Source organism: Theropithecus gelada, chromosome 16, assembly GCF_003255815.1.
Source record: "Theropithecus gelada isolate Dixy chromosome 16, Tgel_1.0, whole genome shotgun sequence".
NCBI classification, from domain to species: Eukaryota; Metazoa; Chordata; class Mammalia; order Primates; family Cercopithecidae; genus Theropithecus; species Theropithecus gelada.
Genome location: NC_037684.1, coordinates 55,903,468 through 55,922,094, shown reverse-complemented (window position 1 = coordinate 55,922,094; position 18,627 = coordinate 55,903,468). Strand labels below are relative to the sequence as shown.

General features: G+C 49.6%; 1 protein-coding gene across 1 annotated transcript in view; it reads right to left on the bottom strand.

Moving 5' to 3' along the window:
• Positions 1 to 18,627, bottom strand: part of FOXK2 (forkhead box K2) — a 111,906-nt gene that overhangs the window by 37,406 nt on the left and 55,873 nt on the right. Inside the window, exons 3-4 of the mRNA XM_025363495.1 lie at positions 4,333 to 4,583; positions 319 to 431 (exon numbers count right to left, since the gene is read on the bottom strand). Of these exons, the coding sequence (XP_025219280.1) occupies positions 319 to 431; positions 4,333 to 4,583 (364 nt within the window). The remainder of the gene's footprint in view (positions 1 to 318; positions 432 to 4,332; positions 4,584 to 18,627) is intronic.

The following is an 18,627-nucleotide window of genomic DNA, read 5'->3' as shown; positions in this document are numbered from 1 at the left end:
AAAAAAAAAAAAAAAAAAAAAAAGGAAGAGAATATCAGCATTTCCTATGGAAACACAGATTCTTATAAACTATCTGTGAAATTTAAGATTGTCCCAAGAAGCAATGTGGAAATAGGGTATTTGCTTCTGTAAACGCCAGCTCATGATATGTAAAACAAGCTCTCAAGGGAGGCAGTGGCCCACTCATTTCACCAGTGAGGAAACTTAGGCTCCAGATGGTTCCAGAACTTATTAAAGACACAAACTGACACAGGACAGGCGCAGAGGTCCTCACTGAGGAGCTGTGACAGGGGGCACAGAAAAGACAGGGAAAGTTACGCAGGGGAGGGGGTCTGACAGCCAAGGCCCCTGGAACTGAAGTGGAACAAGCGGTTCCACTGAAGATGAAGCCGTGGGCGTGGACACCCGCTGAAGGCACAGCAGCAGGTCAGCTAGGGGCACCCAGGACACAGCAGCAGGTCAGCTAGGGGCACCCAGAACGAAGAATCAGGCCCCTGTTTTCAGACATGCACTTTTTCCCACCAGGTTGGACTGGGGCACAGGGAGTGAGTGTTCTGATCTTGATCTCTGTGCCAATTAAAGGGCACGTGCATTTCTGGTAAGTCAAGGAGCTGCAGGTTCTCTCCATGCCTCATTTTCTGCACTTCAATAAAAAGAACGAGCCATTGAAATGGAACAAAATCAAGATAAGATCATTTTCTACGTTATAGAAGAGTTTTGGGGAAAAAACACTGCAAATGCATAGAAAAGGTCTAGAAAAAAATAACAAAGAAACCTAAAGTCGTGACCTCTGAGAAACAACTGAAAAGGAGGACCAGGGAGATGGAGAGGTGGGGAGGAGGAGGAGGGAAAGGGCAAACCACCAGTGGCCTTGTGCCCTCCACAGTGCTTCTTAGACCTTCCACCACGAATATGCACCACTGGCATACTCACTCGTCCATTCAACAAGTATTTGCTCAATGCCAGCAAACATCCTTAAAGCACTGAGAAACAGCAGGAACGACAGACTCGTGGCATCTACAATTTATGAGTTTAAAGAGCCAACTTTTAACAAGTGGAGGATGCAGCCAGTGTGGCCTGAGGAAGGCAAGTGACCTGCTGGTTGGATGGCAGGTTTGGAAAGTCAGGTCGCTCAGGCTCGCTCCACCTGGAGGCCCCGGGGACCTGGGTTCCCCTGACAAAGGTCTGTGCAGGTGTGGAGTGGGGCAAGCAAGGAAACACAGGACGAAGAGAAAGTGGTCGGCGAGAGGAGAGGCTGAGTCGGGAGCCAACCCAACCTCAGGGCTGCAGCTGCGACCCTTCCCCTGCGCCCACCGCTGCTGTCAATCACTCTTGTATGTGGGGTCTTCAAGGCTGCTGCTCGGCAGTGAGCTGTATGTGACTCAGGCAAACTCGGGCACATTCTCCTCCAGTGAATTCTGTGTCCTTTTTATGTAGTGCTTAATAAGCACTGGGTGGCAGGACTTGACTTTTGCCTACCCACCCACACATCTACTATTTGGCCCACTCAGTTATGTTCAGCCAAATTCAACCAAAGTGGGAAAGAGAGATGGCAGCCTCAGCGAAGGAGCAACAGGAGAGAGGGCAGCGACGGGAAGGCCCTGACACCAGCCAGGGCTGCTCTGGGACAGCACCAGGCACAGGATGGTCCAGACCATGGCATGGTCCACCAGCCATGCGTCCATTTCACAAACACATGCATGACAGAAGCTTTTCCAGGGGGCCTTTTTTTTTTCCTTTGTGGTAAAATATACACAACATAAAATTTACCATTTTAACCATTTTAAACTGCACACTTCAACAGCGTGAAGCGCATTCACACAGAGGTGCAGCCATCACACCACTCCCTCCAGAATGTTCTCATTTCCCAAACTGAAGCTCTGTCCCCGAGAAACACGGGCTCCCCCTCCCCGCCCCCAGCCCCTGGCCACCTCCATTCTGCCTTCCGTCTACGCGAATGTGATACTCTAGGAATCTCAATGACTGGCTTATTTCACTGAGCATAATGTCCTCAGGATTAATTCATGTTTCAGCATATGTCAGGATTTCCTTCCTTTTTAAGGCTGAATAATATTCCATTGTATCTTCTACCCTCTGGAAATTGTGCATGAGGCTGCTATGAAAACGGGCATACAAATATTTCTTCAAGAACCTGCCTTCAGTTTGGGTCTACATCCAGAAGTGGGGTTGCTGGATCACATGGTAATTCTATTTTTAGTTTTTTGAGGAACCGCTAGACTGTTTCCACAGCAGCTGCACGGTTTGGCATTCCTTGCAACAGCGCACAACAGTTCCAATTTCTCCACATCCTCACTAACACTATTTTCTGGGTTTTTTGTTTTTCACAGCAGTCAATCCAATGGGTGTGAGGTGGGATCTCACTGTATTTTGATTGGCATTTCCCTAATAACTACTGATGTTGACTATCTTTTCATGTACTTTTGGCCATTTCTATATCTTCTTTGAAAGAACGTCTTTCTTTTGAACTGAGTCTTTTGTTTCTTTGTTGTTGAGTTTTAGGAGTTGTCTCTATAATCTGGATATTAATCCCTTGGTCAGATGTATGATTTGCAAATATTTACTCCCATTCTGTAGAACACCTTTTTACTACTTAAGTTGTCTTTTGGTGGACAAATTTTTTTAATTTTCAAGGAGTTCAATTTGTCTTTTTCTTCTGTTGCCTGTGCCTTTGGTATCAAATGCAAGACATCAATACCAAATCCAATATCATGAGGGTTTTGCCTAAGTTTTCTTCTAAGAATTTTACAGTTTCAGGCCTTAAATTTAGGCCTTTGATCCATTTTCAGTTAATTTTTGCACATGATATAAGGGCCCAAATTCATTATTTTCCATGTGGACACACAGTTTACCTAGTGCCACTTGTTGGAAAGTCTGAATGAATAGTCTTGGCACCCTCGTCAAAAACCATTTTGATGAGGCCGGGCACAGTGGCTCATGCCTGTAATCTCAGCACTTTGGCAGGCCGAGGCGGGAGGATCACTTGAGGTCAGGATTTCAAGACCACCCTGACCAACATGGAGAAATCCCGTCTCTACTAAAAATACAAAATTAGCCGGGTGTGGTGGTGCATGCCTGTAATCCCAGCTACTCAGGAGACTGAGGCATGAGAATTGCTTCAACCTGGGAGGCAGAGGTTGCAGTGAGCCAAGACCACGCATTGCACTCCAGCCTGGGCAAAAAGGGCGAAACTCCATCTCAAAAAAAAAAATCATTTGACTACATCATGTGAGGGTTTATTTCTCGGCTCTCTATTCTTTTTAAAAAAAAGAAAGAAAAGATGTTTAATTGGCTCATGGTTCTTCAGGCTGTGGGCTCTCTAAAAAATTCAAAATTCAACTTAAAATCTATCTCAGACTTTAGACCACTGTCTGCCCTTCCATTTATACTCCAATGAAAAGAATCCAGGCCAGGCACAGTGGAGCACGTGTTGTCCCAGCTGCTCGGGAGGCCAAGGCAGGAGGGTTGCTAACATCCAGGAGTCTGAGTTCATCCTAGCAACACAGCCAGAACCTGTCTCACAAAAAAAAAAAAAACGGCCAGCTGTGGTGGCTCACGCCTGTAATCCCAGCACTTTGGGAGGTGGATCACAAGGTCAGGAGTTTGAGACCAGCCTGGCCAACACAGTGAAATCCCGTCTCTACTAAAAATACAAAAAATTAGCCGGGTATGGTGGCACGTGCCTGTGGCCCCAGCTACTCAGGAGGCTGAGGCAGGAGAATCGCTTGAACCTGGGAGGCAGAGGTTGCAGTGAGCCGAGACTGCACCACTGCACTCCAGCCTGGGCAACAGTGCAAGACTCTGTCTTAAAAAAAAAAAAAAAAAAAAAACCACAACACTTTAAAAACATCTTTTAAAGAATGAGCAAACAGGCCAGGCACAGTGGCTCAGCCTGTAGTCCCAACACTTGGAGAGGCTGAGGCGGGTGGATCACTTGAGGTGAGGAGGTCAAGACCAGCCTGACCGATATGGTGAAACCCCGTCTCTACTAAAAATGCAAAAATTAGCCAGGCGTGGTGGCACATGCCTGTAGTCCCAGCTACTCAGGAGGCTAAGGCAGGAGAATCACTTGAACCTGAGAGGCGGAGCTTGCAGTGAGCTGAGATCGCGCCACTGCGCTCCAGCCTGGAAAGCAAGAGGGTCTTTTGAAAAAAAAAAAAAAAAAAAAAAAAGAATGAGTAAATAAAAACCAGGAACCTTTGGGAACTGCACTTCCTAATGCAGGAAATTCAGAGCAGAAATTCAGTATTTTAAACACCACTTCACATCTCTCTCTCCACGTAAGTCAGCACCAGGGAAGGAGAAAGGCGTTACTTGGGGCTGCCGCTGGGACTGAGGACGCTCCAGTTCCCCCATCCCCATGGCCACACCTGATGGTTCCTGTTGGGGAGGGCAGAGGGCTGATGAGGTGGGCCATGGTGTCTGGAATGTTGATGGTCAGGGGTGAGATGTGCGGCTGTACGGCCTTCACCGGAGACTCAGACAGCTCCTGCTTCTCCCTCTTCTCGCTGGACAGGGCAGTAAACGTTATCTTGATGTTTGTGCTCGGGAACCTGAACGTGCACCTGGAAAAGAAAAACCCACCATCAGCACCCTTTTGCTGTCCCAGCCAGGGTAGGAGCAGAGTCCCCACAACACTGGAACGGCTGAGGACGTGTATACAACACCTCCAAGCTCAGCTCACCGTGTTCTTACAAGTTGTCTAACAAACTGCTTCATGACTTAAAAAACACCAGTAAGAAAACACTATTTAGACCAGCCACACAGGAAAATTAAAAGCACAGAAAAGATCAGGTATCGTAGCTCATGCTTGTAATCCCAGCACTTTGGGAGGCTGAGGCAGGCAGATCACTTGGGTCCAGGAGGTCAAGACCAGCCTTTGCAACACAGCGAGACCCCACCTCTACAAAAACTGCAAAAAATTAGCCAGGTGTGGTGGTGCATGCCTGTGGTCCCAGATACTCAGGACGCTCAGGCAGGAGGATTGCTTGAGCCCAGGAGGTCGAGGCTGCAGTGAGCTCTGACAGTGCCACCGCACTTCAGTCTGAGCAAAAGACCCCGTCTCTCCCAACCAAAAAAAAAAAAAAAAGCATAGACTCAAAAAGACTCAAATACCACTTAGTCTACATGACTCCTTTTAAACTAAGTGCACAAATATGTTTTGGGTCTTATAGTAGACTTAAAACTCAAATACCACCCAGTGTCTATTTTTCCTTTCAAAATAAACATACAAATGTATCTGGGTCACAAAGCAATAACTCTGTGGTAGTTTTCTTATTTAAGAAAAATAATTCCTTTCCTTTTTTTTTTTTTTTTTTTAAAGAAACGGAGTTTCGTTCTTGTCACCCAGGCTGGAGTGCAACGGTGCTATCTCGGCTCACTGCAACCTCCGCCTCCCAGGTTCAAGAGATTCTCCTGCCTCAGCTACTGAAATCCCAAGTAGCTGGGATTACAGGCAGGCACCAGCACGCCCGGCTAATTTTGTATTTTTAGCAGAGACAGGGTTTCTCCATGTTGGTCAGGCTGGTCCTGAACTCCCAATCTCACATGATCTGCCACCTCGGCTTCCCAAAGTGCTGGGATTACAGGCATGAGCCAGGGCACCCGGCCTCCTTTTCTTTAAATAAAAACTCCTATCACTTTTTTCACTGTTGGCTCTGGCAAACCAAGAGCCAGGGACATTAAAGCTACAGGGGAGAAGGTTTGCAGTGGAAAACTCTGGTTCACACTTCATGTAGCTTCCTTGACATGACTCAAGTAAAACGTAACCAAACAAAGGTCACACAAGCCAAATACCTTCAAAGAATAAAATTTAACACAACAGTTAAATTTTAGACTCTGAGAGTCTCTAAGTTCCCACCATGAACCCAGTTCAACAACAGCCTATTTGTCTGTCTACAAACAACCCAAACAAGTGGCTGGCCACACTCAGCCCAGCTCACATCTGTGCACCCAGTACGGGCACTCCGGCCACAGAGGAAGGCTCTGCCCATCACCCTGCCCTACGGGGCACCTGCCCTAGAAGGGTCCAGCCTGAGGAGGTCAGAGGCTACGCCATGGCCCTCCCACTTCAGGGACATCTCCGAGGAGACACTTCCTGACACTAGCTGGGGTCAGGAAGGGCAGCACCCGAGGGTTTCAACACTTGCTTCTTTGCTGCACTGCTGCTGCCTCCCCTCGCCCTTCTCCTTCCCCGGTGAGGCACAGGCAGGACAGCCAGTCCTGCCCCAGTCTTGGGGGACAGAGCAGAACCTCACAGAGCGACCACCTCCTGGGTATCCAAGACACCAGAATCTCTGGTTTCCGCTTTGCAGCGCTCCTTTTCAATCCCTTACCAGAGCCTCCTCTCTTTACCACCCAATGTTCAATGTTCAATGCTCCAGGCCTCGACTCCAGTTTCTCCCTCTATCCTGACTCCTGGCTCATCCAGGCCTTGGACCTTGAACTCTACACGTACCCAAATAGCTCCAAAATCCCCACCTTCAGCTGCAGGGTTTCCCTACACTCTGGCCCCTCATATGCATTAACACTGGGTCTCAAACAAGACTCCTAGCCAACGCTCCCCTCCCAGGACTCCCCTCAGCAGACAGGCAGCACAGAGGCACTCAGGCCAGAAACACTGGAGTCCATCCACCAGTGCCATCAGCTCTGGCCTTCAAAACCTGCCCATCGTGAAAACTGAAAAAGCTTCTCTGCCAAATTCCCTGTTACGACACTGAAAAAATAAGCCACCTTCCTTTCTTGCTCACCTTCAGGAGAAAAGGTCTGAAGGCTGGGCAGAGTGACTCACACCTGTAATCCTTGCACTTTGGGAGGCTGGGGAGGGAGGATTGCTTGAGCCAAGGAATTCGAGACTAGCCGGGTCAGCAAAGACCCTGTGACCCAGGCTGGAGCGCAAAGGCACGGTCACTGACCCACTACAGCCTTGAACTCGCAGGCTCAAGCGATCCTCCGCACCAACTTCCTGAGTAGCTGGGACTAGAGGCACATACCACCATGCCAGGCTCTGTTTCCCTGGCTGGTCTCAAACTTCTGGGCTTAGGAGATCCGCCCACCTCAGTCTCCCAAAGTGCTGAAATTACAGGCGTAAACCACAGTGCCTGACCTCGTCTGTAAATGATATATTTAAGACACTGATCTTTTGGTGTATAAAGCTCTATTTGATTTTACATCCTTGCAAATTATTAACTGAATCAACTAAGACCAAGACAGAAATAGACCACTGGTATCGAAACCAAAGGAAAAAGAAAAAGAATCGGTAAAATAGAAGATAGCAAAATGCTTCCAGCTGCATCACAAAGCCAGGGGTGGAATCGCTTGAGCCCAGGAGCTCAAAGCCAGCCTGCGCAACGGAGTGAGACCACTTCCCTTAAACAACAGGGAGAACGGCCAGGCGCGGCGGCTCACACCTGTAATTCCAGGACTTTGGGAGGCCGAGGCAGGCAGACCATGAGGTCAGGAGATCAAGACCATCCTGGCTAACATGCTGAAACCCCGTCTCTACCAAAAATACAAAAAAATTAGCCTGGGTGGTGGCACACACGTGTAATCCCAGCTACTCGGGAGGCTGAGGCAGGAGAATCTCTTGAACTCGGGAGGCAGAGGCTGCAGTGAGCCGAGATCCCGCCACTGCACTCCAGCCTGGGCGACAGAGCGAGACTCCATTTCAAAAAAAAAAAAAAAAATCTAGAGCAAAGAGTTGCAACACTTCACATTTAGTGACATTCACTGCTGGCTTCAGACTTTCCAAATTCAAACACATTTTAAAGAAAACTGGCTGAATCTCTCGTCACCCGCCCGGCCCTCTTCCAAGTGCACTTTTCCTCTTTTCCTTCCGCTCTAGAGCTTTTTAATAAGCTTTCAGTACTGCTCTAAATAAATACACAATAAATAATAAAGCTGATCACCTGTCACGTATCTGAGATCTGACAGAGTTCGGCTCCCTTTACACAGACATTACCTGTAGATTCTGCAAACAAGGCGGGTGGATGGGGCGTTGTGTGTGTGTATAGCTGTCGCCTCTGAGGACAACAAGGAAGACTGGCCTGGCACAAGGTTCCAGCAGGATCCGCAAGCTACCCTAGACTCCCACCCACCCTCTCCTGAGTCCTCACCGCTAACAAGCAGCCCGTCTCACGCGGGGGCATGTTGCCAGGACCACCCACCCTCTCATACCAGCCTAACAGCTTACAACCCAGGGGTTCTCACAGCAGAACCACGTGGACACAAACAGGGCAAGCTGCGTGGATGCCAAGCGGCTCCGCCATCCCTGCTGGGCTCTACACACGACTCTGGCTCTGAGCTGGGCAGCTGCGGAGTCCACACCCGCACAGTCGCCAGCCAGAAGCGGAGATGGGAAGAACAGCGAGCACCAACCACGCAACCTCAGACTGAAGCCCAGTGGAAAACCGCACTCCACACCCACATACAGACACTCAGGACATCAAATCAAACACTGTACTACTAGGCCAGGCACAGAAGCTCACGCCTCTCATCCCAGGACTTTGGGAGGCCGAGGCAGGAGGATTACCTGAGGTCAGGAGTTTGAGACCAGCCTGACCAACATGGTTAAACACCATCTCTACTAAAAATACAAAAATTAGCTGGGCGTGGTGGCAGGCACCTATAATCTCAGCTACTCAAAAGGCTGAGGAAGGAGAATCACTTGAACCCGGGAGGCGGAGGTTGAAGTGAGCTGAGATCTCACCATTGCACTCCAGCCCAGGTGACAGAGCGGGACTCTGTCTTTAAAAAAGAAAAGAAAAGAAAAGAAAAGAAAAAACAGCCAGGCGTGGTGGCTCAAGCCTGTAATCCCAGTACTTTGGGAGGCCAAGGCGGGCGGATCACCAGGTCAGGAGATGCAAACCATCCTGGCTAACAACCTCGTCTCTACTAAAAATACAAAAAATCAGCCAGATGTGGTGGCGGCGCCTGTAGTCCCACCTACTCAGGAGGCTGAGGCAGGAGAATGGCGTGAACCCGGGAGGTGGAGGTTGCAGTGAGCCAAGATCGTGCCACTGCACTCCAGCCTGGGCGACAGAGCGAGACTCCGTCTCAAAAAAAAAAAAAAAAAAAGATGTCAGCAGTGACTTCTTCCCACAGACGCATCTGGTGTCCACTGTACTATATTTATTCTACGTCCACCCTGAACTTCTGCAGAAGGCTCACCCTTGACCAGAACACGCTCCCTGCCGGTCCTCCCAGGAGAGAGCTCCAGCAGTGCGTACAATTCCAACAGGGAAAGAGGCGAGCTCTTCCTCCTCTGCTGGGGCAGCAGCTCTGGAACGATGAGGAACCCAATATCCTCTGAGTGTTTCGCTTGCTTTTCACACAACAGGACCACACCCCCATATTACCTGTGAGCTCGCACTTCTCCCTAGAGTCACGCACGTCCTAGTCCAGGCCTGGCGGAGTGCTCTCCGCAGGACAGGGCACTGCCACACTGAGCCATCCTTCCCTTGTATCTGGTTCTGTTTCCTTTTCGTTTTGAGGCCGGGTCTCGCTCTGTAGCCCAGGTTGGAGTGCAGCAGCGCAATCATGACTCACTGTAGCCTCAATTTCCCAGGCTCAAGGGATCCTGCTGTCTCGGCCTCTTGAGTAGCTAGGACTACAGGCACACGCCACCATGTTCAGCTAACTTATTATTATTATCATTTTTTGTAGAGACAGGGTCCCCCAGGGTCACCCAGACTGGTCACAAACTCCTGGGCTCAAGTGATCCTCCTGTCTTGGCCTCCCAAAGTACTGGGAGTACAGGTGTGGGCCACTGGACCCAACCCCAATGTTTCCAGTTAAAGATAACGGACGATCAGTGCTGTGACGACATTCCACGGCAGAGGATCCTCAGCACAGGGCATTGAAAACGAGGAGAGGGGCCAGGTGCAGTGGCTCACACCTGTAATTCCAGCATTTAGGGAGGCTGAGGCAGGAAGATCACTTGAGTCCAGGAGTTCAAGACCAGCATCAGCAACACAGCAAGATCCCCGCTTATCTACAAAAAATGTTTAAAAACTTACCCAGGCGTGGTGGTGCACACCTGTAGTTCCAGTGGCTTGGAGGCTGAGGCAGGAGGGTTGCTTGAGCCTGGGAGTTTGAGGCTGCAGTGAGCTGTGGTCGTACCACTGTACTCTAGCCTGGGCAACATAGCAAGATCCTATTTCTAGTTAAAAAAAACAAAAAGACAGAGGCCAGCTGCCGTGCCCAGCCAACTTTTTTTTTTTTTTTTTTTTTTTGAGACGGAGTCTCGCTCTGTCGCCCAGGCTGGGGTGCAGTGGCGCGATCTCAGCTCCTTGCCAGCTCCGCCTCCCAGGTTCATGCCATTCTCTTGCCTCAGCCTCCCAAGTAGCTGGGACTACAGGCGCCTGCCACCTCGCCCGGATAATTTTTTGTATTTTTAGTAGAGATGGGGTTTCACCATGTTAGCCAGGATGGTCTCGATCTCCTGACCTCGTGATCCGCCCGCCTCGGCCTCCCAAAGTGCTGGGATTACAGGCTTGAGCCACCGCGCTCGGCCAACTTGCTTTTTCTTAATCTGGATTCTGACTGCATCGGTGAGAGTTCCTGTCTGCAAAAATGCATCAGTTGCATATGCATGATACACACACCTTTCTGGACACTTCAATAGACAGTTTTTTTAAAAAAATAAAAGCCGTCCATGCAGATGGATGTAGAAAGTAGCAAAACGTGGATCATGTGACAGGTATGGGGGGGTTCACTGTGCCATTTTCTATGCTTTTGTGCTGACAATGACCTATTTCTTTTCTTTTTTTTTTTTTTGAGACTGAGTCTCGCTCTGTCACCCAGGCTGGAGTGCAGTGGCACAATCTCGGCTCACTGCAAGCTCCGCCTCCCGGGTTCACGCCATTCTCCTGCCTCAGCCTCCAGAATAGCTGGGACTACAGGTGCCCACCACCACACCCACCTAATTTTTTTTTTGTATTTTTAGTAGAGACGGGGTTTCACCGTGTAGCCAGGATGGTCTCCATCTCCTGACCTTGTGATCCACCCACCTTGGCCTCCCAAAGTGTTGGGATTACAGGTGTGAGCCACCGCGCCTGGCCACAATGACCTATTTCTTTTACCTGGGTTGTGACTGCACAGATACCCACACTATAATTATAATTTATTTGAATGTAGGTTACATTCAAAACAAGATACATTAAAACTGTTTTCAGGTTCTCTGTGGAGTTCAGTTACCTTGGAAATCCTTGTTCCCCTTTTCAAAACTAGAAATTAAAAACTGGAATAATTTTGGATGAGTTGCCTCACGACACTAAAAAGAGGCACAAAATATTACAACAGAACGGAGGTGGGGGTGAAAACAGATGCCAGGGGCTCAGATCCTCCTGAGACCCGTGTTTTCCCCACACGGCTGCAGGGCAACGAGCCCAGTGCAGGTCCACGTGCAGTTGGTGTCTTGGCTGGGAGGGCTCCTGACTTCCCCAAGGCCTGAGGTGCCTTCCCTGGCCCTGTAGCTTTCCTCCAGAGAAGCACTTGGGGTCGATGATGGAGTTTAAATGTCTGGAAGACATTAGGCTATCTCACACAGTCAGCCCATCACAATTCCTGACACTGTGTACTCCTAAAAGTACTTTATCTGGGGCTGGGCGCGGTGGCTCACGCCTGTAATCCCAGCACTTTGAAGGCCGAGGTGGGCAGATCACCTGAGGTCAGGAGTTCGAAATCAGCCTGGCCAATATGGTGAGATGCTGTCTCTACTAAAAATAAAAAAAAATTAGCCAGGCACGGTGGCTCACGCCTGTAATCCCAGCACTTTGGGAGGCCGAGGCGCGCGGATCACGAGGTCAGGAGATCGAGACCATCCTGGCTAACATGGTGAAACCCCTTCTTACTAAAAATACAAAAAATTAGCTGGGAGCGTTGGAGGGCGCCTGTAGTCCCAGCTACTCGGGAAGCTGAGGCAGGAAAATCACTTGAACCCGGGAGGCGGAGCTTGCAGTGAGCTGAGATCATGCCACTGCACTCCAGCCTCAGCAACAGAGCGAGACTCCGTCTCAAAAAGAAAAGAAAGTTTAATAAACTCTTTCCAATTTGTAATTTTAAGTAACGGGGTGACCTACAGAGCACCTGCCAGGTTTGGAGCCTTGCAGACCACGTGGAGACGCTTGACCAGAATGGCTGCAGAGGTCACTCTGCACTCCAGAGCCGCTCTTCGTCCAACTCAGCCAAGTGCTCACGGCCAGCATCACTGTCCACGGCACAAAATGACACCACGGTGACACGACCGTGGTGCCCCGAGAGGACACAACTTCACCTCTAGAGTTCCTGCCAGAGGTAACTAACCTAGATCTAATCAAGAGGAAACATCCAACAAATCCTAATCGAGAGACATTCGACAAAATCACTAATGCTGTGCTCTTCAAAAACATCAATGTCACAGAAGACAAAGGCTGAGGATGGCCACACCTCAAAGGAGATCAGAGCGACGGGAGGGTTCAACGCGACACAGGGCCTACTCGGGGAAGGGCAGGAGTGATGGTGGATGAAGCCTGGAGAAGGTCGGCTGTTAGGCCACAGGTGCCATAGCAGCGCTCACTGGGGCAGGTACAGAAGAAGATGCCTGCAGGAAAAGCGTCACCTTTGCAACTGCCCCTTGAATGCTTCAGGAGAGGGAGAGAGACTGAACATGCGGATTTGGTGAAACAGTAATAGAGTGGGAATCTGGGAAAATGGAAATTCTCTGGACTATTTTTGTAACTTTGCTTTAATTCTCAAGTAATTTCAAAAGAAAAAGAGGTCGGGCGCGGTGACTCACGCCTGTAATCCCACACTTTGGGAGGCCGGGGCGGGTGGATCACGAGGTCAGGAGATGGAGACCATCCTGGCTAACACGGTGAAACCCCGTGTCTACTAAAAATACAAAAAATTAGCTGGGCGTGGTAGTGGGCACCCGTAGTCCCAGCTACTCAGGAGGCTGAGGCAGGAGAATGGCGTGAACCCGGGAGGCGGAGCTTGCAGTGAGCCAAAATTGGGCCACTACACTCTAGCTTGGGTGACAGAGCAAGACTCCGTCTCAAAAAAAAAGAAAAAGAAAAACATGTGTAAGCCTTCAAAACGTCCAATGCAAACCTCAACGCTAGTCTAGACCTGTGGCCAGGCCGGGAGCGTGTGCCTTGGTCCACCACGAGGGGAGTGTGGACATGGGGAGTGTTTGGAAACCACTTCATTTTTTGAATCATTTTATGGTGTTTGATAGAAGCGCCGGTTCATGCTGGACTGGGCCTTCGCTACAGACAGCCTGAGAAGCCTGCTCCAGACACCACTCGTCCAGCGTCTCTGCTCCTGGGGCCGTCTCTGTGTCAGTCCCATCAGCCAGATTCCACGGACCATGTTGTGGGACTGAACAGTTACAAAACGCTGCCTCACTGCAATTCCCACAAATTCCTGACCTTTCTTGAGGGCCACATGTGTTCCTTAGAGTTGGCCTCACGCTAGGCCAGGAAGGTGCAGCTCCAGTGTTGTCGAGGACAGGGCAGTGGCACCAAGTGACCTTCTCTGATCCTGTGTTCTGTCACCCGCCCAGCACAAGTGACGTCCACTACGTCCACGCACCATCCTGTAGTGGGCTTCCAAACCATGGTCCAAGAAACTTGAGTCTGGTAATGCCACTGTACACACTTCAGATTTCTTCTCCTCTTCGGGAAACATTCATCCCACTCCTATAGGTACTCAGCAGAACAATGTTTTCCCAACCATGTTACTCTAGCATGGCCCTGGGCGTCCCGACCCCCGGTGTCCCCCCATTTGCACAGCCTGAACCCTGCTGCTGTCACAGCGGCCCCTGGGTCTCTGGGCTCAAACTCGACGTCTGGCTCGGCTCCACCGTGCTCATTTTCGTTAGTAGCTGCTCAGTGCCACGTTTCCTTCCTCTGGGGCCCAGGCTGACGCAGTGGCCCCATTTAGGAAAACTGCTGGTCCCAAGGTGGGGGAGTAAACACAAAGACGGAAGTACGTCCACAGCTAAGCCTGCAGCCAGTGGGTAAGAGGGGCCCACAGGACAGGGAAGAACCCCGGAACTGAAATGTGGTCATACAATCTTTCACCATCAGGAGCCCTGACATACACCAGTGACCCTTAAGCACGCACCCACCGACCCGGCCTTTTCAACTGCGCTAAGAGCAGCACCCGTCAACGCCCTGTGCCTCACACCCTGAGGATTCCGCAAGGGGGAGCCCAGGGCCCGAGGCTGCCACCACCCAGAGTGCAGCGGGCGCTTCCCCACAGTCCAAGGACTCGCCCCATAAAGGGGTATGCCGGAGGTGGAGCACTGTGCCAGGCCCAGGAATGGGCTGCCCTGCCCCTCCTTGGAGGAGGTCTGAGTGGCAAGTGTCATCTTAAAGCACACAAATTACAGAGAGCTTGACAACGCTGAAGACAGTTTAAAGACAATGAGGAATACACTAGAAACCCTAAAGAGTCCATACTTTGTCACTTATCAGCAAAAAACCCTCAAGCAACATCTATCACCTCAGCCTCAACTTTTTTTTTTTTTAAAGACAGATTTGCTCTGTTGCCCCAGCTGGAGTGCAGTGGTGTGATCTCAGCTCACTGCAACCTCCATCTTTCAAGTTCAAGCGAGTCTCCTGCCTCAGTTTGCCAAGTAGCTAAGACTATAAGCACGTGTCCCCACACCTGGCTTAGTTTTTGTAATTTTTTTTTAGTACAGACAGGGTTTCACCATGTGGGCCAGGCTGGTCTTAAACTCCTGACCTCAAGTGATCCACCCACCTTGACCTCCCAAAGTGCTGGGATTGCAAGCGTGAGCCACTGTGCCCAGTCAGCTTTAACTTCTTATCCTTCAGAACTCATGACATGCCATCATGTTTATTTTTACTTTTCATTTTTTTTGAGACGGAGTCTCGCTCTGTCGCCCAGGCTGGAATGCAGAGGTGCAATCTCGGCTCACCGCAAGCTCCGCCTCCCGGGTTCACGCCATTCTCCTGCCTCAGCCTCCCGAGTAGCTGGGACTACAGGCGCCGCCACCACTCCCGGCTAGTTTTTTGTATTTTTTTTTTTAGTAGAGACGGGGCTTCACTGTGTTAGCCAGGATGGTCTCGTCTCGATCTCCTGACCTCGTGATACACCCGCCTCAGCCTCCCAAAGTGCTGGGATTACAGGCGTGAGCCACCGCTCCCGGCCTTTCAGCACAAATCTTCTAACCTAAGCCTCCGAAGCTTCAAACAGGCTTTGACACCTAACAACCTGGCTCAGCACTGGTCGGCAAGTGTAATCTTTCAGTGAAGCACATTTACTGCATGCATTGCTTCAAAGTGACTTAGGAACCACATAGTTTTGACACAAAACTTTTCCATACAGACAAGGCCAGCTTCAGGCTTGTGTGGCCAGCACAGCTGCACAAGGCCCGCCTCAGAAGGGCCAGGCATGGAGTTTAATGCCTTACTGCCAACATCTTGAAATTCTTCATCATTTATCTTTAAACTGGTGTTCTGTAGTGAGGTTCAACAGGACACAGCCCATCTTGCTCCTGCACCCCCTTCTTCCCCCACAACTGTCCACTGTCCCCGGTGGGGTGTGAACAGCAGTGCCTTGCTTCAGACACGTATTCCTGGGAAAGCCTAAAGTCAAATGGCAAATTAAAAACACTATGGCAGGCCAGGAGTCCACAGAAGACATGAAGAAGCTCTTTTCTTGTTTTTTTGTGTGTGTGTTTGTTTAGAGACAAGGTCTTGCTCTGTCGCCTGGGCTGGAAGGCAGTGGCACGATCATGGCTCACTGCAAGCCCAGGCTCAAGTGATCCTCGCGCCTCAGCCTCCTGAATAGCTGGGACTACAGCCACGTACCACCACACCTGTTTTGTTTTTGTAGAGATGGGGGGTCTCACTGTATTTCTGAGGCTGGTCTCAAATTCCTGGGCTCAAGTGATCCACCCACCTCAATCTCCCAAAGTGCTGGAATTACAGGCATGAGCCACCGCACCCAGCCTTTTCCTGCTTTCTCAACAACACGTCCCACGTTTTCATTCTGCACTGGACCCCACATATCATGAAGCTGGCCCTATATTCTAAGGTACAAATATCAGGAAATGGTGCATGTCCTCAGGCGGATCTGCTTCTGTAGGCAGGTATCAGGGAGCCTCGATCCCAGAAACATTCACAACCAGGAGGCTGGTGTTGGGTGTTCCAACAACAGGTGATGAGCAGGTCTGTAAGTGGCTGTCGGGCACTCCAGAGTTTTTCTTTGGCCTGGAGAATAATTTTGGGGTTTTTGGCCCCCCTCTCCCATTTGCTGCATGGTAACTGTAATAAGGAAGGTGCTGGAAAGGGCTGCCAGGTCTGCAATTCGGTGTGGCAACTTGCTGTCGGGGTAAAGGCTGGCTCAGGAGCGCACACCCACGTAAGATCCTCACACTCGGAGCTACGGGCAAGGGCCACACCCAGAAGAGGAGGGAGGTCGACCTCAAGCGGCCTCGTAAAACAAAGACGCGTTCTCATTTAATGTCCGGTTATTTGGGATGTGTTTTAGACTAAGGAAGATTTCGACTCCAGGTCCTGCCAGAGGCTGCTGCGAGAAATTATCGCACAGGTCCTCTCATCTGGATCACCAGACAACAGCTGGGATCTTGGTGCAGACTGTGGGGTCAGGCTCTCTGGAGGTCTCGCAGGTGGTGGCAGAAAGCACACCGAGCACAGAGCAGCACAGCCCTCCGGTGCCAACGCATCGAGATGCAGCCACTCCTCGGAGGTGAGAACGCTCCTGAGATCATTCTACCCCCACCACCCAAATGACACTCACGGAAAACCAAAGCGGGCTCTCCACCAAACATCCACGCCTCCCCCGGGGTGAGGCCACAGGAGAGGCTGTGGGGCAGCACCTGGGTCCCCTCCTTCCTCTATTCAGTCCACAGCAATTCCTTCTGCCAATTCAGCAGAGCAGTAGCCTCCAAATGGTTTTGACTGTACACCTCTCAGTGAAAAACTAAGTAGAAATCAATATTTGAATATATGAAATACAATATCAAGAAACAAGGCAAAGGATGGAATGGGAGAAAATATTCACAATACACCTACCTCACAAAGGACTTCTGTTCAGGGTATAATAATAAGCTTAATATTCAGTAAGACGGTAAACAACCCAATAAAAATGGTCATTCACTATAGATGACATAGAAATGGCCAAAAGCATATGCAGACACACTCAACACCACTGATCATCAGTAAAAGGCAAATTAAACCACATTTGATGTAAATGATCCAAAGTATTAAAAAAATACACATACCGAGATACCACCACACACCCGGAGAGTGGCTAAGATCAAGACCGACAAAGCCAAGTGCTAACAAGTATACAGGGCAACTAGGGCTGTCACACGCTGCCAGCAAGAATACGAACCGGTGCAATGCTCTGGAAAAGCGGCTCAGCTTTTCGTGAAATAAACGCACACTGCCCACCCAGCCCCACCAATCTACCTGTAGTTATCCGCCAAGAGAAATGAGAGCACCAGTGCACACAGATGTGACTCCTCCACAAAGGCTCACAGCAGCGTGATGCGCAGCAGCCCAGACTGGACACGGTCTAGACAGTCAGCCATAGGTAATGGATCCACAAATGGCACATCCATGGAAGAGAATCCACTCAGCTGCCACCCAGCAATTGCAAAGGAAAACTGCCCAATCCACTCAACTGCCGCCCGGCAATCGCAAAGGAAAACTGCCCACACAAGTAACATGGGTGAACCCCAAATAAACCATGTGAATAAGAGTGGGCCAAACACCAGCATGTTCTACATGACTCCATGTCTATGAAACCCTGGAAGAAAACACTTCTACGGAAGGGGAGGCACAGAGGTGACTGTCTGGGACTCTCCAGGGGGGATGAGCTGACTGCCAAGGGGCAAGAGGAAGGTCTGGGGGTGAGGGGTAATATCTTAATCTATTATTTTGATTGGGATTTCAGTTACACGGATATATACAGTTGTCAAAACTCTTTGAAAGGTACCCTTAAAATAAGTTTGTTTTATGTGAAGTATACCTCAAAAAAAAGTTTAAAGTAAAAATAAGGTGGCACAATGATATATTAATATATGTATAAATTATATTACAGTATTGCACATTGTAAAACAGAAAAATAGCAACTAAGCAGGATGAAAAAAAAATAACCAGAAGTATTATTTTTCCTCCTAAACTCTTAAAACAAGCTTGTCCAACCCACGGCCCATGGGCTGCATGCAGCCCAGGATGGCTTTGAATGTAGCTCAAAACAAATTCATCAGCTTTCTTAAAACATGATGATTTTTGAGATTTTTTCAGCTCACCAGCTCTTGTTAGTATCTTCTTCCAGTGTAGCCCAGGAAAGCCAAAAGACTGGACACCCTGAGTGTAAAGTGTCACCTTGATCACTTCTGGGGACAATGATGGAGACTAATACTACTCCCTGAATACTCTAAACAGAGGGAGTGTGATGCTTAGGGTTGTAGCTTTAAAATCAATAATAATAGACAATTACACAGTATAAAACAGATCAGTGTATGGAGTTCTTTCTGTCTCCTTCCTTCCTTTTTTTTTTTGATGAGAGTTTCTGCTCTTGTCGCCCAGGCTGGAGTGCAGTGGCACCATCTCGGCTCACTGCAAC